The 25853-nt window shown below is 40.4% G+C and overlaps 1 protein-coding gene across 1 annotated transcript in view; it reads left to right on the top strand.

Annotated features, from left to right (window-relative positions):
* The window catches only part of LOC124620651, a 383337-nt gene that overhangs the window by 121653 nt on the left and 235831 nt on the right, over positions 1-25853 (top strand). Inside the window, exon 10 of the mRNA XM_047147087.1 lies at positions 877-1019. Coding sequence (XP_047003043.1) covers positions 877-1019 — 143 coding nt within the window. The remainder of the gene's footprint in view (positions 1-876; positions 1020-25853) is intronic.

Raw genomic sequence — 25853 nt, 5'->3', positions numbered from 1 at the left:
CACACGAAGTGACGTTAAAGTCAGAGAGATTATTGATCACCTCCCCGTTATTCTAATATGACAAAAGTTCAAATTCTGATCTGAAATTAATGCTTCCCAAAAAATAATCTCTTCGCGATTTATTCTTGCGCCCTGGTTTAATAAAGCTCCTATTGTTGCTTCCTAAAGCTGTACGTCCTAACTGACTTCGAGCAAACTAGAGGATAGAGACTGGAGTATCATAATTTCATTGTATGTATTTTTATACTCTAGTAAACGCTATCTTTTGTGTTCATGACCTACGTTCTGCGACTGTAATATTGATTTTCTCATATATAAGAATAACTAATAATTTAACTATTTCTATGGTTTTTCCCCCCCTCCCATGCTTCCAAAATTTGTGATTAAAATTCTTTTCTTTTTCTATTATTTTTCTACTATAGATTTCCCTCTATTTGTCTCATATTTCTATTTCGTAAATTACTACTTGTGGAGGGGCTTTGGACATTTCCTGAATTTATATTTCGAGGGCATTGGAGCTAATTTGGGAGCTATTTTGGTTTATTAACACTGAGAGGCGTTGCAGGTGTTACAACTGGTTTTCTACATGTTTCATTGAACCATAATTTGCACTTGATATTGCTATTATTTTTGTTCCCTAGTAGTTCCTGCGCTGTCCCCTTTATAAAATATATTTTGAAAATTATATTTGCGGTCAATTACACGAACGTCCCCCCTCAGCGTATTACGAGAAATGTAACGGTCCTAGTACTGAACCTTGTGGAAGTCTTGATATTATATCCCACCACTGAGCGGTGGTTGTTACGGGGGTTAAACACTATAATTCGCAGCTTGTTCCAACAGGTGTACCTACAGGCTACTATCTGTTTTCCACAGGGAGGTGCTGGAGACGAGGGAAGTGACGCTGTCGGGGCGGGAGGCGGTGGTGCTGCGGCGCAAGCAAGAGCAGAGTGCCGCCGCCTCCAGACCGCTCTCTGCAGCGGCGGTGCTGCTCACAATCGCGGCTCTGCTGTGGGCTGGTGGGGTCAACCGCTAGGCGGGAGCCTACTGGTTTGATCTGACACACACCTCGCACTATTTCGTTCCTACTTCCACGCCAGTCATTACATTACTTCATGTGTATAAAGTTACCTTTTATATCTTGCGTAAATGAGTAAATTATTGTGTCAAGAATCGATCAATGTAAAGTACTTGTAATAAATCATTATAAAGCAAAAAACTATTTAATTCGAAAATTTACAATGGACTTAGCGAAATTGTTACTGCAGAGACGGTGATGCTGAAAAAAAGGAAAAGTGGAGCTGCAAGGAGCAATATCCTTAAAAAACTAACTAGCAGCAAGCGGGGCGCCAAACCTACTGTGCTTAGAACCACAGCTTTAACACTTTGCTTTTCTGCAGCTGAGTTTGAGTGCCCTTTCTGTTCTAGATAAGCAAAGATGATCTACATAAGCCTTAATGAACCCTGTAGGGTAGTCACAGGAAGCATAAAGTCCGCTCCCCTGGAAGATCTCTACAAAGCTTCAGGTTTCAGGAGTCCCAAATCTCGTAGGGTAGTTCATGAACATACTGAGCACTTCAAAAAGACATTCGATGAGCGCGATCCACTGTAAGGCAGCCTTTATGGATTAAAAAGGCTAAAATTAAGATATCAGTTCTTCAGCTACACTTTGGATGAACCCCCTGTCGGCTATCCTATTTCAGAACATCCACCAATGGGTATGCCGGCCGGTGTGGCCGAGCGGTTCTGGGCGCTTCAGTCTGGAACCGCGCGACCGCTGCGGTCGCAGGTTCGAATCCTGGCTCTCGGCCATGGGTGTGTGTGATGTCCTTAGGGTAGTTAGGTTTAAGTAGTTCTAAGTTCTAGGGGACTGATGGCCTCAGATGTTAAGTCCCATAGTTCTCAGAGCCATTTGAACCGTTTGAAAAGTGGAGTCCAAATACGAAGGGCTTTCAATAGGTAATGAAACACACTCTTTCCTCGGACAACTTCGGTTGAATAAATGCAGAATTTGTTGTGGGACATCATGGAATATTCTCGCTTCAGCCCCTATATTTTCGTGAAGTTCCGATAGCAGGCGGCACTACAGGCAGGCTTCAAACTGGCGTCTGTAACGGATGTGGGTTCCAAGAAGGGAGCTGTCATTAAGTTTCTTTTGGCGGAATATCAGAGCATCATAGATATTCATAAGCGTTTGCAGATAGTCTGCGCAGACACATAATTGTTGTGAACTAACTTTTAAAGTGAAGGTAAAAGTACTGTATTTACGCAGTAGAAGTGTTGAAGCAAACTTTTGCTAAAGTACTGAAACAGATGTTTGCAGACAGATTTCACGATTTTAATATTCTTACTCTCTAACTCGCAATAAGTAAAGTGAAAGTGAGTAAGTAAGCTTTATACAAAATAAAGATAAAACTCTATCAGTTATAAATGAAATTCAGTGAAGTACAAAGAAGCCCGCCCGGTTGGCCGTACGGTGTAACGCACGGCTTTACGGGTGGGAAGGAGCGCCTGGTCCCCGGCACGAATCCGCCCGGCGGATTTGTGTCGAGGTCCGGTGAACCGGCAAGTCTGTGGATGGTCTTTGGCGGTTTTCCATCTGCCTCGGCGAATGGAAGCTGGTTACCTTTATTCCGCTTCAGTTACACTATGTCAGCGATTGCTGCCCAAACAAGTTCTCCACGTACGCGTACACCACCATTACTCTACCACGCAAACATAGGGGCTACACCACTCGTCTGGTGTGAGACGTTTCCTGGACCCTGTGGAGGAGGGGGGGGGGGGGGGTCCACCGGGGGCCCAACCGCACAATAACCTGGGTTCGGGTGTGGGGCGGCGGAGGCGTGGGGTAGACCGCGGTAGTCGTCGGGGGTTGTGGACCACTGCAGCTGCGGCGGGGACGGAGCCTCTCCGTCGTTACTAGGTTTCCGGTTAGCATACAATACATACAATACAAAGAGCTGTTGTTGTTGTTGTGGTCTTCAGTCCAGAGACTCGATTGATGCAGCTCTCCATGCTACTCTATCCTGTGCAAGCTTCTTCATCTCCCAGTACCTACTGCAGCCTACACCTTCTGAATCTCCTTAGTGTATTCATCTCTTGGTCTCCCTCTACGATTTTTACCCTCCACGCTGTCCTCCAGTACTAAATTGGTGATCCCTTGATGCCTCAGAACATGTCCCTTCTTCTAGTCAAGTTGTGCCACAAACTCCTCTCCTCCCCAATTTTGTTCAATACCTCATCATTAGTTATGTGATCTACCCATCTAATTTACAGTATTCTTCTGTAGCACCACATTTCGAAAGCTTCTATTCTCTTCTTGTCTAAACTATTTATCGCCCATGTTTCACTTCGATACATGGCTACACTCCATACAAATACTTTCAGAAACGACTTCCTGACACTTAAATCAATACTCGATGTTAACAAATTTCTCTTTTTCAGAAACGCTTTCCTTGCCATTGCCACTCTATCTTTTATATCCTCTCTACTCCGACCATCACTAGTTATTTTTCTCCCCACATAGCAAAACTGCTTTACTACTTCAAGCGTCTCATTTCCTAATCTAATTTCCTCGGCATCACCCGACTTAATTCGACTACATTCCATTATCCTCGTTTTGCTTTTGTTGATGTTCATCTTATATCCTCCTTTCAAGACACTGTCCATTCCGTTCAACTGCTCTTCCAAGTTCTTTGCTGTCTCTGACAGAATTACAATATCATCGGCGAACCTCAAACTTTTTATTTCTTCTCCATGGATTTTAATACCTACTCCGAACTTTTCTTTTGTTTCCTTTACTGCTTGCTCAATATACAGATTGAATAACATCGGGGAGAGGCTACAACCCTGTCTCACTCCCTTCCCAACCACTGCTTCCCTTTCATGCCTCTCCACTCTTATAACTGCCATCTGGTTTCTGTACAAATTGTAAATAGCCTTTCGCTCCCTGTATTTTACCCCTGCCACCTTCAGAATTTGAAAGAGAGTATTCCAGTCAACATTGTCAAAAGCTTTCTCGAAGTCTACAAATGCTAGAAACGTAGGTTTGCCTTTCCTTAATCTAGCTTCTAAGATAAGTCGAAGGGTCAGTATTGCCTCACGTGTTCCAGTATTTCTACGGAATCAAAACTGATCTTCCCCGAGGTCGGCTTCTACCAGTTTTTTCATTTGTCTGTAAAGAATTCGCGTTAGTATTTTGCAGCTGTGACTTATTAAACTGATAGTTCGGTAATTTTCACATCTGTCAACACCTGCTTTCTTTGGGATTGGAATTACTATATTCTTCTTGAAGTCTGAGGGTATTTCGCCTGTCTCATACATCTTGCTCACAAAGAGCTATGAATAGTAAATTGCTTATATGGCTCAGTAACACTGAAGCACGGTTGCATAAAATACTGAATGACAATACAGAGTGACCACAACCTACCTTTGGCTTTTGACAGATCTTTTGTTAAGCGAAAGGTATAAGCAATGTGTCTTAATAAATTTAAATTTAAATTCGTGTATTATGCTAATCCAAACAAGCTGTAGCCTCTTCAAGTCATTAAATACATTTTAAGAGGTTTTTCCATGCATCACTGTCCACTGCTGTCTTCTGCCAATTGAAGCCCGCAACTTTCCCGAGTTCCTTATCCCAGCGATCAGGTGGTCTCCCCGGTGGTATTCGTTTTACTCTGGGTCTCCACTCTAAAACTGATTTTGTCCATTTTCCGTCCTTCGTTCTTGCAATATGTCCTGCCCACTGCCATTTTAAAGTCTTCACCTGATCTCTAATATCCTTTATTCCTGTTATTGCTCGAACGTCTTCACTTTTCTGTTGATCTTTCTTAGTGAGACCTAACATTGACCTTTCCATAGCTCTATGAGTAGTTCTAAGTTTCCTTTTGAAAAATTCACTTAAAGTCCAAGTTTCACAACCATACGTTAAAACCGGTAGGACACACTGATCAAAAACTGTCAGATAGATAGATAGATATGTTGGGAAACAGCAGGAAAGTAGGCTAAATTTACTTCGTCCGCTTTTCTGAACCTTAAGCGTTTATTTTCATAGATAGCCTGGCGACCGTTAAGACCATTAGACAAACACCACTTAATGAACTTGATACAGAAAAGTCCTACATTCAGTATTATTCCATTTTACTGCATTTCTTTCTAACAGGTAGAAATCTCTTAGGAAAATGAACTAACAGTCTGATTTCCATATCTATTAGTCATAGATCGAAGTCAAATCCTGTAAAAAGGGTAACATTATACGACAGTTGTATAATGTATGCGCAGTTCTGAGAGTGAACAAGCGCACGGTTAGTCGTCAGTCATCGTCACGACATGGTCGCACAAACGTCTCCTGTCTCCCGCGTGCCGGCCAGCCTCACCCAGTTGTGACTTCTGCAATGTTGGAACGTGTGGACACTCTCATTTCAAGCGACCGACTGATACAAACATCACACAAGTTTACGGACCAGATAGGAGCTCACAAAACTTCACTGGACTGTTATCTCTTATTCATCCTACAGCCCTGATCTCGCACCTTCTGACTACCATCTGTTTGGCCCAAAGAACGATGCACTCTGCAAGAATTAGTACGTTGGTTATGGGGAGGTTACGGATGCAGCGAGACGTTAGCTCTGACTTCAACCAGTATAGTGGTACCATGCAAGCATGCAGGCCCTTGCAGTAACGTGGCATGAGCTCGTCGCATTAGACGGATATTATGTTGAAGAACAGGGTTTTCTAGCCAAAGGAGTGGGGAATAACATGGTGTGTTGCAATCCTGAATAAAACAAGCCTGATTTCAGAAAATAAAGTGTTGCATTACTTATCAAACACCCCTCGTATATTTTAACTTCGTATTTGGCCCTACCTTGCTATCACTGTCTACACAAACTGCTTTAATATAAAGATCATATCTCCTCCCACTGAATACTCATTCTCTGTTCCCCACCCGTCAGAAATCTCCTTCCCTGTAAGGACAGTAAACAAGAACTGTTTCAACGTAACGTCATTGTTGTTGTTGTGGTCCTCAGTCCAGAGACTCGATTGATGCAGCTCTCCATGCTACTCTATCCTGTGCAAGGTTCTTCATCTCCTAGTACCTACTGCAGCATACATCCTTCTGAATCTCCTTAGTGTATTCATCTCTTGGTCTCCCTCTACGATTTTTACCCTCCACGCTGCCCTCCAATACTGAATTGGTTATCCCTTGATGCCTCAGAATATGACCTACCAACCAATTCCTTCTTCTAGTCAAGTTATGCCACAAATTTCTCTTCTCTCCAATTCTGTTCAATACCTCCTCATTAGTTATGTGATCTACCCATCTAATCTTCAGCATTCTTCTGTAGCACCACATTTCGGAAGCTTCTATTCTCTTCCTGTCTAAACCACGCATCGTCCACGTTTCATTTCCATACATGGCTACACTCCATACAAATACTTTCAGAAACGACTTCCTGACACTTAAATCAATACTCGATGTTAACAAATTTCTCTTCTTCAGAAACGCCTTCCTTGCAATTGCCAGTCTACATTTTATATCCTCTCTACCTCGACCATCATCAGTTATTTTGCTACCCAAATAGCAAAACTCCTTTACTACTTTAAGCGTCTCATTTCCTAATCTAATTCCCTCAGCATCACCCGAGTTAACTCGACTACATTCCATTATCCTCTTTTTGCTTTTGTTGGTGTCCTTTTAAGACACTGTCCATTCCGTTGAGCTGCTCTTCCAGGTCCTTTGCTGTCTCTGACAGAATTACAATGTCATCGGCGAACCTCAGAGTTTTTATTTCTTCTACATGGATTTTAATTCCTACTCCGAACTTTTCTTTTGTTTCCTTTCAAATTGTTGAAATGGCTCTGAGCACTACGGGACTTAACTGCTGAGGTCATGAGTCCCCTATAACTTAGAACTACTTAAACCTAACTAACCTAAGGACATCACACACATCCATGCCCGAGGCAGGATTCGAACCTGCGACCGTAGCGGTCGCGCTGTTCCAGACTGTAGCGCCTAGAACCGCTCGGCCACCCCAGCCGGCTTGTTTCCTCTACTGCTTGCTCAATATACAGATTGAATAACATCGGGGATAGGCTACAACTCTGTCTCACTCGCTTCCCAACCACTGCTTTCTTTTCATGCCCCTTGAGTCTTATAACTGCCATCTGATTTCTGTACAAATTGTAATTAGCCTTTCGCTCCCTGTATTTTACCCCTGCCACCTACATAATATGAAAGAGAATATTCCAGTCAATGTTATATGAATAAAAACACTCTTTGTGAATAAATAATTGGATTTCCCGCATTTTGTCATCAGAAGGATGTAATTCTAGACCGTTTGGTGAAAACTTTGTTATTCACAGTCGCATTTATAATATTAAACGGTGTTCCTTGCATATGCTAATGAAATATGCTTATCGTTTTTGTATCAAGTAATCTGCAATACCAACATTGAGTGAGTACTAATCGTTTGAGATACAGTAACTTTTGTGTACATCGTATTACATTAAATTCTTTGGGTACCATAATGTCTCAAATACACGGAATAGTTACGGAAACCATGTCAGTTTTAAAATGTTGCGCCTCTTGGATAAATTTCTGTGGATGCCCACGTGTGCGACGTACTCGCTACATCCAGAATCTCAATAAAATTAAAAAAAACATGGAGACCTAATGTGGATTACTCCACTGGTTTTAGGTTTATCTCAAAGATTTTGTAAAGATAATGTACGAGGTTTGTGAGAAAAGTGACAAGAGTAACAGCAGTGCGAGCAGTCTGGCAACGCTGCTTATGTAGACCATTGTGCTCATACCTTCCAGATGCTAAGTTCGAGTTTCAACTCCGCACAGGCATCATGTGATTTTTGAGAGCGCTATCACTGAAGCTGTAATTTTGTTGAGTGTTACGAAAATGGAACAGCTGATCTTAGAGCACACTTATGCCATCAAATTTTGTGTTAAATTTGGAGAATTTGACCGTTGGTAAACATTCCTTATAAGGAGCACAAGTTTTTCCAGACACAAATCATTTCTGGAAGGCTGATAACACGATGCTGATGAACGTCGCCAAGGGAGACCCTCAATTTCAAAAACCGACGAAAATGTCAAACGTGTACGTACTCTTGTGAAATTTTTGCTCCAGGACAAACTGTCCTTGAAAGACCCAGGAAGAAGGTGCTCCAGTGAGACCAATGCAGACAAGTGGACGTTGCCATCACGTCACGACAACGCTCCATGTCACACGGGCAATTCCATCACGGAATTTTTGTCCTCAAAGCGTATTCCTGCTGTTCCACAGGCCCCCTATTCAAGTAATCTTAGCACTTGTGACTTTTTGTTTCCGCTAAATTGAAAAATGTGTTAAAATGACATTACTTTTGGCCTCTGGAGAACATTCAAAACAATGTGACTGACACGTTAAAGGCCCTACCAATTGCAGCCTTTCAGCACTGCTACGATGACTGGGAACACCGACTCCGCGGGTGTGTAGCTGTCGCAAGGGACTACTTTGAAGGGGACACTATTGTTGCTTGAAAAAATAAAAAAAATTTGGTAGATAAAAACTCAGTGTCATTACATTTCTTATCCACCTCGAGGTCTTGGCTTCTCTTACTACATTTAACTCTACCACTGAACAGCCTTATGAATTATTACATACCGATCTATATGTCAGTACATTCAGCTTTTACACGATATAAAAGTGCGGAACATTTATTTATACACTAGTGGCCATTAAAATTGCTACACCACGAAGATGACGTGCTACAGACGCGAAATTTAACCAACAGGTAGAAGATGCTGTGATATGCAAATGGTTAGCTTTTCAGAGCATTCACACAAGGTTGGCGCCGGTGGCGACACCTACAACGTGCTGACATGAGAAAAGTTTCCAACCGATTTCTCATACACAAACAGAAGTTGACCGGCGTTGCCTGGTGAAACGTTGTTGCGATGCCTCGTGTAAGGAGGAGAAATGCGTACCATCACGTTTCCGACTTTGATAAAGGTCGGATTGTAGCCTATCGCGATTGCGGTTTATCGTATCGCGACATTGCTGCTCGCGTTGGTCGAGATCCAATGACTGTTAGCAGAATATGGAATCGGTTGGTTCAGGAGGGTAATACGGAACGCCGCGGTGGATCCCAATGGCCTCGTATCATGAGCAGTCAAGATGACAGGCATCTTATCCGCATGGCTGTAACGGATCGTGCAGCCACGTCTCGATCCCTGAGTCAACAGATGGGGATGTTTGCAAGACAAAACCATCTGCACGAACAGTTCGACGAAGTTTGCAGTAGTATGGACTATCAGCTCAGAGACCATGGCTGCGGTTACCCTTGACGCTGCATCACAGGCAGGAGCGGATGCGGTGGTGCACTCAACGACGAACCTGGGTGCACGAATGGCAAAAAGTCATTTTTTCGGATGAATCCAGGTTCTGTTTAAAGCATAATGATGATCGCTTCCGTGTTTGGCGACATCTCGGTTAACGCACATTGGAAGCGTGTATTCGTCATCGCCATACTGGCGTATCACTCGGCGTGATGGTATGGCGAGCCATTGGTTACACGTTTCGGTCACCTCTTGTTCGCATTGACGGCACTTTGAACAGTGGACGTTACATTTCAGATGTGTTACGACCCGTGGCTCTACCCTTTATTCGATCCATGCGAAACCCTACATTTCAACAGGATAATGCTCGAATGCATGTTGCAGATCCTGTACGGGCCTTTCTGGATACAGAAAATGTTCGACTGCTGCCCTGGCCAGCAGATTCTCCAGATCTGTCACCAATTGAAAACGTCTGGTCAATGGTGGCCGAGCAACTGGCTCGTCACAGTACACCAGTCACTACTCTTGCTGAACTGTGGTATAGTGTTGAAGCTGCATGGGCAGCTGTACCTGTACACGCCATCCAAGGTCTGTTTGACTCAATGACCAGGCGTTTCAAGGCTGTCATTACGGCCAGAGGTGGTTGTTCTGGGTACTACTTTCTCAGGATCTATGCACCCAAATTGCGTGAAAATGTAATCACATGTCAGTTGTAGTATAATATATTTGTCCAATAAATACCTGATTATCATCTGCATTTCTTCTTGATGTAGCAATTTTAATGGCCAGTAGTACATATGTCAGTACATTCAGTTTTATAAGATATAAAAATGCAAAGGATTTATTTATAATATGTTTTCTTCCAAGAAAGTATTTAAATTTCAAAATTTCATTTCTAAACTGAAACTGAGAAATTTTTTGCAGTATAGCTTCACACCTATCTTGTGATGTTAAACTGGGATGGTCCCTGCAGTGAGATGACGAATTGTTCCTCAGTTCCTGTCTTCTGCTCAGTCGGTATCCTGTGTCTAAAGATGTCTCTGCCTATCAGACGCAATAATTTAACACAAAAAATCTAGTTCAGAAACGACGGGAATCAACTTTTCCGCTGCTGAGCGCTAAAGACCTTTGCTTTTTCTATCCTGTTCTACTGATCCAATAATATGCACTTCTAGTAATGTAACTTAACCAGTCGTCCGGCCAATGATTTCTATACATCATTTGAAAAAAAAAAAAAAAAAAAAAAACTTGGAAAATCTGGACACAGTTCAGCGACAGTGAAACGATAAGAATGCACAGCACTACGATCAATACGCTGTGAAACTGAATCCAATGCTAACGTAAATTTCATTGTTGCTTATTTCCAGAAAAATCTAATCGCCCAATTGTGATCACTCATGTCCAACTGCAATACTTCTAGTGGGCGGGTAAGCCAAGAAAGGAGTATTTGGTGAAGCAATGAGAGAAGTAGTGATTCTGGGTGCCATAATGTTGTTGGATGCAATTTTCATGGCCAACACTAGGGCCGAATGTGTACCCAAAGTGACATCTGTGTTTCCTGAGTGCAGCTTCCCACATGTAGCGGCTATTGTTGGCAATAATCTCGACGGCAGCCGATATAGTCGAAGATAACGTGATGTTACGCATGTAGACTATAGCTCTCCAGCGCATATGCTGCAAGATGATAGTGAAAGTCGCGATCTTCTAAAAAAGTATCAGTTTTGAGTTGCAATTATGGTTGCTTATACGTCTGGAAAGTAATTCTGACAAGTTTGAAGTGCAGCCAACTGAAGAGGGGTATCGGAGAAGGTGAAGGTCTCGCATTCGGGAGGACTGTAGTTTAAATACTATTGTTAGCTTTTTGATAGCTTTCTGTGGTTTCTCTAAATTGCTTTAGGTAAATGCTGAGATGATTCCTTTGAAAACGGCACGGCCAGTTACCTTTTCTAGACTTGTCCGATAAGAGTTTGTGTTTTGCGATTGATGCTGTCATCGTTCATGGATCAATAAACCCTACTCTTAATTCCTTTTCTCACTTTGAGAAGTGATTATAAACGTTAGGGTAATAGTATGCTTTCGTCACAACGAAATTCCAGTTATTTTCAATTAATGGGAAGTTTTATAATGCAATCAATATTGTTCGCTCAGAATAGTTTCAGGCTCACATTTCAAATCAGTTATGGCAGTCCATATCATTCTCAACGTGTGACATGCTCCTTTTGTGTACGAAAGATACTATCCTTGGTTAGACTACCAGAAAGACTATCACATTTTCGGGTAGAAACGTCTGAGACAACGTACTTCAGTAAGCAATGCGAGAGCTGAGGTCAGCATTATGACCTACCTGTTCTGATACAAAGAAAGTGACATGTAAATATACACTAACACGTGAAACACTTCACCAATTTGATGGCTCGAAGTAAATGGCGTCTTAGTGAAGCCCGAGATGGTTTTTCTGCAGCTAATGTCTAAAATATTTTGAAAGTGCATCGCCGAGTATCAGAATATCATAGATGCGAGTCTTCGCATGCAAAACGCCAACTGGAGGAGTTTCTAATTTTGCATTTTGTACTTAACAGCCAAAGTCCCTCAACCGTCTCGTAAGGAGATGAAATTACAGAGGTAGGATCAAAAAAGAACACAAGTTCATAAATTATCTGCAGTGATAACGATCACTCAGTTCTTATAAAATGAATGTAATTTTATTTATTTATTTATTTATTGTTACCAGAGGCCACGAACTGCTGGAACTATATGGTGCGAGCTTGTCTTAAAATCATACATGTGATTCGGTAATTTTGTACCTACAAGGGTTTATTTTTATCATCATTAGTTAACTTCCGATTTCCACATCTGGACTAGCTTATTAATCATCATATGTGTTATCGGAAGTCTTAAATGATTTTTATTGAGGAAACACGTTCTTAGATTGTCTTATCAGGGAATTACTCGCCCTTGGTGGCCAACACATAGATCTGTTTCAGGAGTGGCAACTGTAAAGAGGCTACTGCAGAATGAGTGAGAGTTTTAACAAAGACTGCAGATAGTTTAGGAATGTGACACAAAAAAATTACCAATAATATTTCGATCGGTAATTTACACTGTAATAAATAAGTCATGAAACCAATCAGAAGACCGTGGCACGTGGCTCATTCATTATTGTGCCAGTAAACACCAATTTAGATCATAGATGATACACACCGTGCGTGATGTCGTCGTGTTGAAGCTTCTGGAATACTGTTCAATTGATCTATGTCTTAACGATATTACTTGCAGTAAAGGTTTCTTTATTACAACGCTGCAATCTTGTGCCGCGTTTGGTTGCAACGAAAGACATGTCAAACCAAGTAACATTTCGTTCCATAGGTGAAACTGTTTTAACAATACCTGCAAAAATAATAACGAAGGCATCTTTTAAATTTGTGATGAATGCTGGTCCTGAAACCTAAAACTCGATGAATGACGAATATTTTCAGACCATACAAGGCTAGTATCTAATTCACTACAAGTGTTTTCTCTTTAAGCGACATATTTTAATATGTTGCACTTCTTAAACATAACTCATAAAACATAAACGATTATTTTGTATAAAACCCGAGTACTTCGGGTAGTTATGAATGCCTTTTTTTTTTTGGTAAAAGCACAGTAGAACATGCCACGTTCATTGCTGAGCAATTGTCAGAAAATTAAATGCTTCCTGCCAAATTGATAATTCATCTTCTGAAGTGAATGTGACGAATCAATGGCAACCGGAACGTGAATTCAGTGAAGAACTGTAATTCTGTGGTTTGTAAAAAGAAAGCAATGTCAACAAAATGTTTCAAACCGTTTGTTACCCTTTCACCTGCCAAGTATAATAATGTCATTAATATTGAGAAATTAGGAGAAATCACGTTAACTGCACCAATAGACGTGTAAAACTAATACAACAAGTCGATCAACTTTTAAAATCAATGCTTGATTTTAGCTGTAAATGAGGAAACCTGCAAGTGAAGGCTCCACTTTGCCTAACGTGTAAAGACAGGAACTCAGCTGTTTGCTCTCCGCCGCGCAACTGAGATGGTTGTTTCAAACTTAAACACGACAGGTGCCTGCGCAGCGTGTATTTATCAAGGAGGTTAAAATGAGGGGATATGGCGCTACCTGTGCGAGCTCAGCCATAGGCTGATGCCATTAGTTTCTCTGTTAAAGCGCTGTGTGACATTTGCTCTCTTAGCTTTCAAATGTCTCACTGACAGTCATTTCAGAGCATAATTTTTGATGCAGTATTCTTCCGTTGAGAAATACTCCCATCTACACAACTGAAATCGCATTCGTTAATTCAGTAGCTCATTCATTAATAAGAGATTACATCAAAAGATAACAGGAAGCATTTCAGTCTCGTTTTAAGTGAAATGGAATTGCCATGCTGTAGTAATTCACAGGGACTATCACTGACGTGAGGGCAAAAACAATTAACTGTCAGGTTAAAGGAATTTAGCAGATTAAACTTCAAATGGATTAAAACACAAGCTCAGAGACATTTCCATTAAATTTCTGCAGACAGTGACTTTTTTAGATTAGTAACAGTAGCAGGGATACAGGGAATAATACTTGTTAACTGTGCTCTATTAAACTGTCATCACAGTAAACACAGGGGTTTATAGAACTATATCCTACTAATTAGTGTGTATCTATTGAAAATCACCATTTGCACCTACTACAGTATCCACACAGTACATACAACTGTTGTGTATTGTCAGTTTAAGCAAATACACCTTAAACTACAAACAGCCAATATTGTTTTTCTGTCCAATAACGGAATACTAGATGAATTTTGCAGTAACAGACAGATTCAGTTGTGTATCAGATTAAATGAACTTTGAAATGAAATAAGGGGAAGTGGATTCAAGACTGCATTAACTCAATTATGTTGCTATAGGAGAACATTTCCCTACAAGAGTCATAACATCACAACATGCATCATCTTCTTCAGGTAAGCGATCAAACACTTCAGAAGATAATATGTATTCCAATCCATTCACAACAGCCTCTGTAAGTTAATTTAATCAAGGAGGGGGGGGGGGGGGGTATGGGCTAATGAGAGGGACTGGGGGAGGGGGAGGAGGGGTTATGTGGGATGGAATACTCTTTAAGAAAAACAGAGTTGGGGTCCACCACTGACAAATTGGTAAATTTGGTGTTGCTTAAAATAGTTTTATGTAACAGTTTTGGAGTTCAGCGTAAAACAAGTCCATTAATATATAATAAGACGACCATTTTAAGTTAAATGATATTCATTGATTTAGATAGTAAGCTATTTGCCGCTCTTATTCTTTTGCTCATTTGTTTGAAATCCATTGCAACCTATATTGCTACATAATTATTAAAAAATGATTGAATCTGTTGGAGAAATATATTTGCTGATTTCTGAAGTCATTTTATCGAGTGTAATATGATACTCCATTGGTGGTGGTGTGGGGGGAGGGGGGAACTATAGCCCCATAATAGCCCCCCTCCCACCCTCCCCGTCGCCACCACCCCTGCTTGCAACTTATCATTTTTGCAAATACAAGCACATACATAATGGCTTAACGTTACGTGGAGGAATCTGCCCACATAATCTTTAGCACAGAACTCGAAAATCAGACATGAACAAAAAGAAAAAAATCATATGTTGAAAGTAAGATTTCTCTCCTGGCGACAAAATTACCTCCTTGTATTAGCTTAAGACGCAAACATTTAAGCGAAAACAAAATGTGCTCCTACATCTGCTGCCATCAGCAGACAATACAAGTTTACTAACACCGAATTCCGTCAAACACATACGGCGCTGAGAGATTTCACTTATTTAAGAAACATCTAGTAGAATTTATATTCTGCAAGAATAGTGGAAACAATGGGGAAATGTGTGGGACGGTGCCGTCTCTCATCCGAATACATGACAACGACGTGCGATGGATATCAGCTTCTCAGAAATGATCGCAATACATCGTTCTATAATTTGGTGGTTCTGAGTCTTTGTGTCGCAGTGTCTTGCCCACAATCTTCTCATTGCGCTGTCCTTTAGGAACCTACGTATATAACAATTAGAAGTCGTTTAGCGAAAATGAACATTGAAGCGAATAGTCCTATCAAGCCGTAAGTATTAATGTAGCTACAATAATTACCCTTGGAAAGAGGCTGACGTTCCGGTTCTCTTTATGCGTCCGTAGGCAACGAAAGGAACTCTTTTGTTGTACAGAGATCAGTCTATTAAGTACAGCTGCAGTTCCAGGTGAATACAAGATCGACACTAAAATTATGAGGTCCACAGTATGGCAGTCCGCGGACGGCGGTGGCTTCACTTTTATGACGTAAAGGCATCTCTCCTTCGTGAACCTCTTTGATATGTATCTATAGAACAGCAACTACCTTTGCCTTACAGCTGCAGCGTTGCCACCAGATGGCACTGAAAATAAAGCTTGCAATCTTCAAGAAAACATTTGTTAGTGGATGAATTGCATTGGTATTTCTACCTCTTACTGGTAATCCCTCGCATCGATAACTGACCTGAATTACGCATCGAGAACTGACCTGAATTACATGAATAATAACAAAAATGATTCCTAACAAATGTTACATAATGTTGTGAAGCATCACATCATGATCACTCTACAATGTTTTGCGAGAAAACATCCAGATGCTAAGCAACTTTTTCTCAAGATGATTTGGAGATACTAACAAAGTATCTCACGATAAGAACGCAGTAGTGGGAATTAACATACTACCTGTAGTGGTTACCGTGTGTCCAATAGCTCAAGTAAGCATAGAACTTGGTTACTGCCGCATTTTTCGAAGTAGGAATGAAGTAAGTAAGATTGGGTCGATTAAAACATCGTTAAAGCTGGAGCCTAGGATCGGACTAGATAAGAATGAAGCAGAAAATCGGACGTGTCCTAAGTAATCATTATTCATTTGCCTGGGGTGGTTTAACAAAACCACGAAATATCTTGGTTTATATGATCGGACAGAGATTCGTACTCTCCCCCTCCCTGATGTGGCTCCGGTGATACAGTCTGAACACTTGTCGCAAAATAGTTGGTATATACATATGACATAGCAATAGCGTTTGCCCCATGTAACAAGTTGTAGACTGGGAAAATATTAGTACGTAAAGGGAGGAATTTTCTCATTCGTGAGTACATAAAGCTACATGCCAAACTGCCCATAATTACACATATTCTTAGGTCACTCCAGTATTTGTAAGAGAAACTGATGCATATAATTCTTTGTTTTTCTGTTGTTAGCTGACACTGTCAAGTAGGGTGAGAAGTGGTCAGTTTCGCTTAAAAGTATGGATTAAAAATCCGAGGTCAAGACCTTAAAAATATTTTTATTGTTAACTAGTTTCAGCTCATTGACGAGACATCTTCAGCTGAATATGAAATTATTATTTTGTTCATTGTTTCTTAGCTACCAGGTATTACACATCCTGGCCTGTTGAGCTGAATCACTCTTATTAAGCTGAAGGATCGTTGGGCATTGATTACAAATAATTTTTACAACTTTGACCATTTATCATACGTAGATTCAGTGTTCATATTACCACACTTATGTATTAACACAAAAGTATAAAATTTCCAGGATAAACCGATAACGAAGATAAAGCTTTTCAAACGAGCGTGACGTGACATTTTACTGAATGCAGTTATTCTGTATACGAAATTTTATTGTAGCCAGAGATGTAAACTTTGTAAGTTTATAATATGACGCACTTCAATTTTTTGCTAGAGCTTCAATAATCGTTTCCGAGACAGCTTGCGCAACAGAACGACAGCAGTATCGACTAACTGTTAGTCCTGTTTGCCGCAAAATCGAACGATGGTTAGTGTGTGACGTTGTACTCCTGTCTCTGCAATGCCATATTTATAGGAAATGTTTCCCAAATATACAACTATAATTCAATATCATGTAAATGACTCAGTTCAGTATTACGTAACAGTCGCGACACGATCGGAACGAACATTCAGGGTGGCTGTTATGAGCATAAATTGCAGGCTGCAGTACAGAATATTGGAGTTTCCAGAAATACTGTGACTAATTTACCTTACTGGAGCCCATCCTCTTATTATATACAGCCACCTTCACTATATCAGGCCAGAGATTGGGTGTCATTATTCGGATACAGAAACTGATATGACTCGTATAATTTTTGAAATTCAATATTTTGTACAGCACAAAAATGATCGGCTTGAATATCTCAGGGGGTTCTGGTCATTAATAGAAAAGCATTTAACGAAAGATCACCAACAGCGCCCGATCGTTCTTGTCCGAATAATCTGCCGCCAACCTCGCCTGCTTTTTTCCTGACACCTTTGTAAATCACAACGTACATGGAGCAAATGATTAGGAGACAAGCACAATGTACGTGGAACAAGTGATTAGGAGATAATGTGGTGGCTTTAATGCATGACCGAGCCGACGCATCAGATAAATTTCAATATCATTTATCAGTCAAATACAGGAGAACTACCTAACGTACATCTGCTTAGCTTCAGCTCCTAAGAACAAGAGGAGTATTAAAAGGAATAAGATAATTGGAGTTTACACTTTCAAATTTTTCTGTGGTATTACGTTCACCAAGCATATTTCTTGGAAGTATCGACGTTTTAAAAAGAATCAATGTTAATGGAATGAATATTATCATTTATTGGATAGCTTGTTTTTCTTACAAATAAAAATATTTTCTCTTAATAAACATTATCAATTATGTAATTACGAGGGTTTCCCAGAAAGTAGCACACCGCATTTTTTTCCTCAACAATTCTTTATTGAACATAATGAGAATTGCAAACTCGAAAGAATGGTGTTTTACCCACACACTCCATTTTTTCACGTTATCCCTATCCCGTTCTATGACCTTCCTCCAGCGTGAAACAAGGACGTGTATGCCCTGTCGGTACCAATCACTGTCCTGGTGGCGGGTGAGCTTCGCTGTGTGAATCACCTCATCGTCCTCAAAATGTCTTCCACGAATAGTATCCCTTAATGTCCGAAACAAGTGGAAGTCCGAGCAGGCTAGGTCAGGGTTGTCAGATGTGACAGCTGTGGATGGTCTCCCCGACCACCGCAAATCGTGGAGCTCTGCCGAACCGCCTTCTGATGGCCTCACCTTCCGTGCCCAGCGACGAACTGTACTTCTGTCGACAGCAGATGCTCCATAGGATTTGTACAAGCGTTTGTGAATATTCCCCACAGTTTCTTTCTCTGCACTGAGAAATTCAATGACGGCACTTTGCTTCTAACGTACATCACCTACAGACACCATTTTGAAACTGTCCTGCAGCTACTAGAGCTCCTAAAAACAAGTCTGGCGAATCCAGCATTTTGTTTCCCAGCGAATGCTAAACACAGCACGTACCTTATGTGAACTGTGTTGTTTTGTTCAAGTTTTCTGAAATATTTTAGACGTGTCCTGCCTAGAGCCTTAGATCGTAGTATTTTGAGCTTTCATTCCGCTCAAGTTCACATCGATATGTTGATTAGACACAAAAATCTCGCGTTTTATTTGCTTATTGCTGCTACTCTTTGCTGTCCGAATGAAGAATATAGGTACAAGAAACATGTATATTTCTGTGACAGAATAGCGTACTATGTTTATGCTTTATTTTCTTCCCGGAATTCAAATTGAATATTCGATAATGAAGTTAATGGCACAGCTGCATCTAAAGTGCATATTTGCGCAATAACCAAGTATAAATATGAAACTCACCAAACACGGCACTTATAATCGAATGAAGGCTTGCTACGCTAAATTTGCAGGACACATAAGAACACACTTAACACTTAACACAATTCCTTCTCCAAGGTAAAGTATAAGTTATGTGTGAATATGGAAAATGACTAAAGCTGACAAAGGATCGACTATCAGTACTGCTAATTTCGATCTCTTGCATTCTTCCAGTTAAATATGAAGTAAACCATTTGTGCACTATCCCACTCATACCACAATACTTAAGCTTACCTAGAAGAATGTCATGATTCGCACAGTTAAAAGCCTTTGAGAGATCACAAAAGATCCCAAAGGGTGATGTTCGGTTATTCAGAGCATTTAATATCTGCTCAGTGAAAGCATAACATATATTATATAGCATTTTCTGTTGAGAAGCCTTTTTGAAAATCAATTTGACATTTTTTTAGTACTTCATTTTTACAAATATATGAAGATGCTCTTGAATACATTACTTTTTCAAGAATTTTGGATAAAGTTGTCAGAAGCGAGATTGGGCAGTAGTTGTTAGTATCAGACTTATCCCCCTTTTTATGCAATGGTTTAACAATAGCATATTTCAGGTTATCTGGAAAAATGCCCTGTTTGAGTTAGCTACTACATATGTGGCTGAGAATCTTACTTATCTCTTGGAAACAAGCTTTTAATACTCTATTGGAAATGCCATCAATTCCATGTGAACTTTTACTTTTGAATTTATTATTTTCCTAATTTCAGTAGGAGAGATTGGTTGAATTTCAGTTTCATGAAATTGCATAGGTACTGGCTCCTCTAGATACAGCCTTGCATTTTGTAATGAACGGCTGGATCCTATTTTCTCTACAACAGTTAAAAATTATCATTAAAAGTATTTTCTGCCTGTGACTTTTTGCTAACAAACTTCTTATTGTTTGACAGAATACAGTCTTCCTGTGCTCCCGGTTGTTCTGTTTCCCTTTTAACAATATTACATATCGTTTTCATTTAACTTTTCTTAGTTCAGTGAAGTAGTTTTTACAGTGTTTGACTGTTTCTGGATCATTACTTCTCCCAGCTAAAACATACGTTTCCCTTCTCTGTTTGCAAGATATTATTATTCGTTTAGCAAGCCAAGCCTTTTTAGATGGTTTCTTATATTTATGTTTCACTGTTTTCTTAGGGAAACTGTTTTCATATATACCCACTAAGGTATCGTGCAACAGGTTAGGTTACGTTAATTAGCATTAGTTTCCCTGTACACCTCATCCCAGTCTAACTGCTGCAAGCTTTCACTAAAATTTACAACTGTTAAATCATTAATTAAAAGCACTATTTTGGAGGACTCTTTTGCTTTACTGTATGGAGCTATGTAATATACTGTAACTAGCAGTGCATCATGACCAGAAAGACCATTCCTAACAAGAAAAGTTTTTTATTTGATTAAATTTATCTTGGTCTATAAAAACTTTATCTGTCAGTGTAATGCTTTCCTGTACTACCTGAGTAGGAAAGTCAGTAACTGATGTCAAACTGAAAGAACTACAAGGTCATTCTTTCTACCAGACTCTTTCAGAAAATCTACATTGAAATCTCCACAAACAATTTGCTTCCCTCTGTCTGACAGACAGCACAACAAAGAATCTAAACTTTTGAGAAATAGCTGAAAATTTCCCAGTGGGGGCCTTTACGCAGCTATAATGATAAATTATTTAGTTTAAGCTCACAGGCACATGCTGCTGTATGTTGCTCTACACAGAATTTTTCAGTTTCTATATTTTATCACACTATGACAAATTGTAGCATATATGGCAACTCCTCCTCTTTCCATAGTGTCTCTACTTAAAAGTACTGAGAGCGTATATCCGCCTACATCTACTTCTTGCATATCTGTCACTATATGATGTCCATACACGCATAGTAGATCTATTCCACCATCAGTTTCTAAATCTTCTATACAAACAAGAAGCTCATCTACTTTGTTTTTTAATCCCCTGATATTGTGATGCAAGATACTGACACGATTGTTGAAATAGAAGCCAAGATCGCTTATAACTTTTATGTAGATGACTGGTTTCGGCAGAATTAAACTGAGTATAGCTTTTGATGTCACCTAGGCCCTATCAACCCAGGGGCTTAAAGTTTTATATTATATGTTCCTATTGTGAAATGCCGAGGGTGGAACGGGCGAGATTTCTCAACTTTAAAAGTAGTAGATAGCTCTGAAGTGTTATGATTACTATTGTAATACAGATTCGATGATGGCAGTTTAGGCCTAATTCTGCCAAAAAAGATCATCTGAATAAAAGTCTTAAGTGATCGTGGCTTGTATTACATTAATGACTGTCAATATACTATATTACACACATATTGTACTCTAAATACTGTATGTTCTGGAATGTTTTGCTGTGTTATGATATTTTGGGGCTGTTAACTCCCTACGGGCAGAATCTCTGTTAAGAGGTAGTACTTTCAAAACAGCTAAGCATAAACCTACTTTCAAATATCGGATACGATTTTTACTATTAAATATTGCTTGAGGTCATAATAAATATTATTTACTTACAATACATAACTGTGCGCTCCGTCCGTGTTCCCCGTTTCCACGACGACAGTTAACGGTTCATTTTTTTCTTCTCTCCGAATTTTCTGGGAAACGAACCATTCCAAATCCACTTCTAGAATGGTTAGAACAGTTTATGGAAGCACAACCACCTATAATTTCGAGCTTAAGTGCCGTGACGCAGTCACGCAAATCCTATAGCACCGCAGAATGCTTACACTTCAGGGCTCTGGGAAACACAATGGCGGATGCGCCAGCTCGTACTTACTTCTTGCAGATAGCTCTGGCGGTGTCTCTTATTCATAACCAGTGGATTTTTCTTGCTTTGTGAATCAAGCTTATGACAGTTAGCTGTGTGCCTTGAGTATAACCCCATCCCTCCCTCCACCCACGTCCATTTCCCCCAACCTCTCTGAGTCCATCTCCTCCTGTCCCTCTATGTCCTCCTCACTCCCTTTATCTCCTCCCCCCCCTACTCTGTTCGTCCACATCTCCCCTATCTCTGTCCATCTCTTCCTCCTCCTCTCTGTGTCAGTCTCCTCCTCCCCTTTCTCTCTTTCCGTCTCCATATCCTTCCTTCCTGGATCCACCTCTCCCTCTGCCCTGTCTCCGTCTATTTCTCGCTCCCCGTTACTGCATCCTCCTCCTCTCATGTCATATCTGAAGCCATATCCTCCTCCCGTCTGTCTATCTCTTTCTTCTCCCTCCTCTCTCCACTTGATCACTCCAACCCCAATAAGAGGTTGCTGGGTCTTACCCTTCACGGTATTTCTGTCCAGAAAGTAGTATGTAAACCATGTTTGGTTGAAATTTATCCAGGGGTTTAGGAGGAGCTTTTTACTTGCTACTTTTCCAGAGTACGCACATGTCAATATATTTCACATATATTTAAAATATTTCACACATATTTCTACACGTATCTGTAGCGAATTTCGTCATGCAGTTTCGAATTCCTCTATGGCGTCATGTCCCTGAACAGCGCGTCGTACAGTAATATAATTTTGCGGGCGCAGTTAGTGGTATATTTTTACACAGTCTGCCAAGCATGTGCGAACAGTGTTAGTAGGGAAGACGTAATAAATTACAACGCCGTTCACGATGGGGCATTTTTTCACGTATCTGACTATTTATGAATTCAAATCTCTTAAACAACATGTTAATCAATGACATCATTTTGCAGATACACTCAGAGGTATAGGTGAACACTGCCCGCAAAATTTTCCGTGAATACTGTTGGTGTTAAAGAATTAATAAATTAAAACGTAATTCCTGATGCAGCAGTTTTTCGCTCATATCAATGTTTATAACACCATATCTACTGAACTATACGTGGTACAGTGATATAATACTGTAGACACATTCAGCAGCACATGTGGATACTGACTATGAAATTTGTTGTGAATAGAGTTAGTAACAGATAAGTAATAAATTTATACATCATGTATGACGCGGCAGTTTTTTCACGTATCCTAGTGTTTACGACGTCCTATCTTCTGAACTATGTGTCAAATAATGATTTAATTTTTCACATAAAACCAGTAGTATATGCTAATGCTGACAGCAAAGCGTGTCGTGCATACAGTTAATAATAAAGAGGCAATAAATTAAAACGTCATTCCAGATGCAGCGGTTTTACTGCATGAGAAGCGAAAACTTAGCAAGCCATAAACCTTTCTCTTTTCATGATTTTGTGGGGCTTATCAGCGATAAAACTTTCGTAATGGTTTGAAATGATGTGTAAAGTTTTTTGCAAGCCACTAAGTGCTCTCATTCTAAAATAATGGATGAATAAAGTCTGCGAATTCGTGCGTCGTGCGCTACACTACATTTTCATCTTCGGCCCCGCCCCTTTGATTCTCTGCAGGCAGTAAATGCCACATGTACGAAGCTTGGTTGAAATCGGTCAAGGAGGAGATGTGGTATACGTATATCCATTTTTATATAATATACATTGATTTGATAATTAAAGCACAGTAACTTCGAACCAACTTTACACTTAATTTCAAACCTTTTCGAATTTTTATCTCACTGTTCCCGCACCCTCCCCCTTACAACATAATGAAAATGAAAATCTTTATCGCTTACTGCATGTTCGCTGTTCATGCAGTAAAATATAAGTATAGGGCATGATATTTATTACTTCTTTGCCACTAACTCCATTCACAACACTTTTTGCAGACAGTGTCAACATATATGACTGATTGTACCTGCAAAATATATCGCTGTTCGACACACAGCTCAGGAGATATAACGTTATAAACTGTGAAATGCATGAAAAACAAGCCTTTGCTTACAATGGGGCGCAGACTGTCCGGACTATGCTCATCCAGTGTTTGATAATGAGACCGCTTAGCGACTTCTTACTAATATGACCATCAGTCCCATTTGTTGCGGGACAATCACGATTTTCGTAGTTCCGTCCTGAATATTTGCAATATTAATTCCGGACACTTACGTGATCCAGATTTAACAAGTATGAAACAATTTATCCGCAATAAGATATTTGTATCGGAATGTTTTATTATTTAGTTTCAATTAAGTTGGCGAAACTGTATGACAATGAGATCCAATTCTCGCCGAAGAGCAATGTGTTGCGTTGTTGCGCACGAGACAGAACGCTTGTTTCTACCATCATATATCGTTTTTAATTTTTTTTTCAGTAGCGAAATTTGTGATGTGTTCCGAATATCGGTCTAGAAAATTTGCTCATCTTACTTTCTACAAACTTTACACATAATTTCAAAACTTTTCTAATGCTTTTCTCGCTCACGTTCTTAAAGTCAAATATTTAATACGTAAACTCATTTGTAAAGTAATCTGTCATTTGGGCTGTTTCATAAACGGAAGTTGATTCTTTAAACAATTAGAGGAAGGGGGGGAAGGGGGGGGGGGTTACTGGCTTAAGCTGTGCTATTTGGTCGCGTCGGAAATCACTACAAGTCCCGAAAAAAAAAGAAACGTACAGAAAGTTGCTACTATGGATCAATTCGAAATTCGTCAAACGAGGAGAGTTACTTTTCATATGTAAGTACCACAAATTTTACTTATTATACTAACGAAAGGCGCTTTATGTGTTGAAAAGCACAGGGTGCAGCCAACTGTAGGTGGTGGCTCATGATGGTACCAACGATGTGTATCACTTTGGATCGGAACAGATTCTCTCTGGTTTCGGGCGGCTAGCTGAAGTGGTAAAGACGACAATCTCGCTTGCGATATGAAGGCAGAACTCATCATCTGTAGTATCGTCTGTAGTCCTTTGGTACAGAACCGATTGGAAGGTCTGAATCAGAAGCTCAGATGGTTCTACGATAGCGTAGACTGCCGATCCCTCGACTTGTGCCATCGGGTGGTGGATTTCCGGTATCCGTTTAATAGGTCACGGGTCCACTACACACAGGAAGCGTCTGTACGGTTAGCGGGGTCTGTATGGCGGGGACTGGGTGGTTTTTTAAAATTAGAGGGTCTTGGAAAACTACAGATAGGGCGTCAGTCTAAAATGGTGCAGGGTAAACAAAAATATGAACCTAGCAACAATCGGGGTTGTAGTTGACAATTGCCGTGGCTGTGTTGGGGAAGAAGCAGAGCTCCAAGCCCTAATAGAAAGCACTGAAGCTCAAATCGTTATAGGTATGGAAAGCTGGCTAAAGCTGAAAATAAAATCAGCCGAAATTATTTCAAAGAACCTAAGCGTCTTCAGAAAATATAGATTAAATACAGTCGGTGATGGATTGTTTATTGCTGTCAGTAGTAGTCTGCCTGGTAGTGAAGTAGACAGTTACTGTGAGTTAGTATGGGTAGAGGTAATGCTTGACAACCGGAATAAAGCCGGTCGCTGTGGCAGAGCGGTTCTAGGCACTTCAGCTCGGAACCGCGCTGCTGCTACGGTCGCAGGTTCGAATCCTGCCTCGAGCATGGATGTGTGTGATGTCCTTAGGTTAGTTAGGTTTAAGTAGTTCTAAGTCCAGGGGACTGATGACCTCAGATGTTAAGTCCCATAGTGCTCAGAGCCATTTGAACCATTTGAACCTTCGTAACTCTTCAACAGTTGGCAGTATTGGTACGCGGCAAGTACTGGCTTGTTCCGTAGCCTCTTTTCTACAGCTCCAGTTGGCGGGAAGCCTTAGCACTGAAGGTTGTGTTGTTACAGTGTAAAGTATGGAACCCTGTGCAGACGGTCGGTAAGTGCGTTTTAAGCGATGTGCAGTCAGTGAATTCTTGACAGCAGAAGGTGTCACCCCGAAGGAGATTCATCA

This window comes from Schistocerca americana, chromosome 1 (genome assembly GCF_021461395.2).
Source record: "Schistocerca americana isolate TAMUIC-IGC-003095 chromosome 1, iqSchAmer2.1, whole genome shotgun sequence".
Taxonomy (NCBI): Eukaryota; Metazoa; Arthropoda; class Insecta; order Orthoptera; family Acrididae; genus Schistocerca; species Schistocerca americana.
This window is presented reverse-complemented; position numbering and strand designations above follow the sequence as displayed.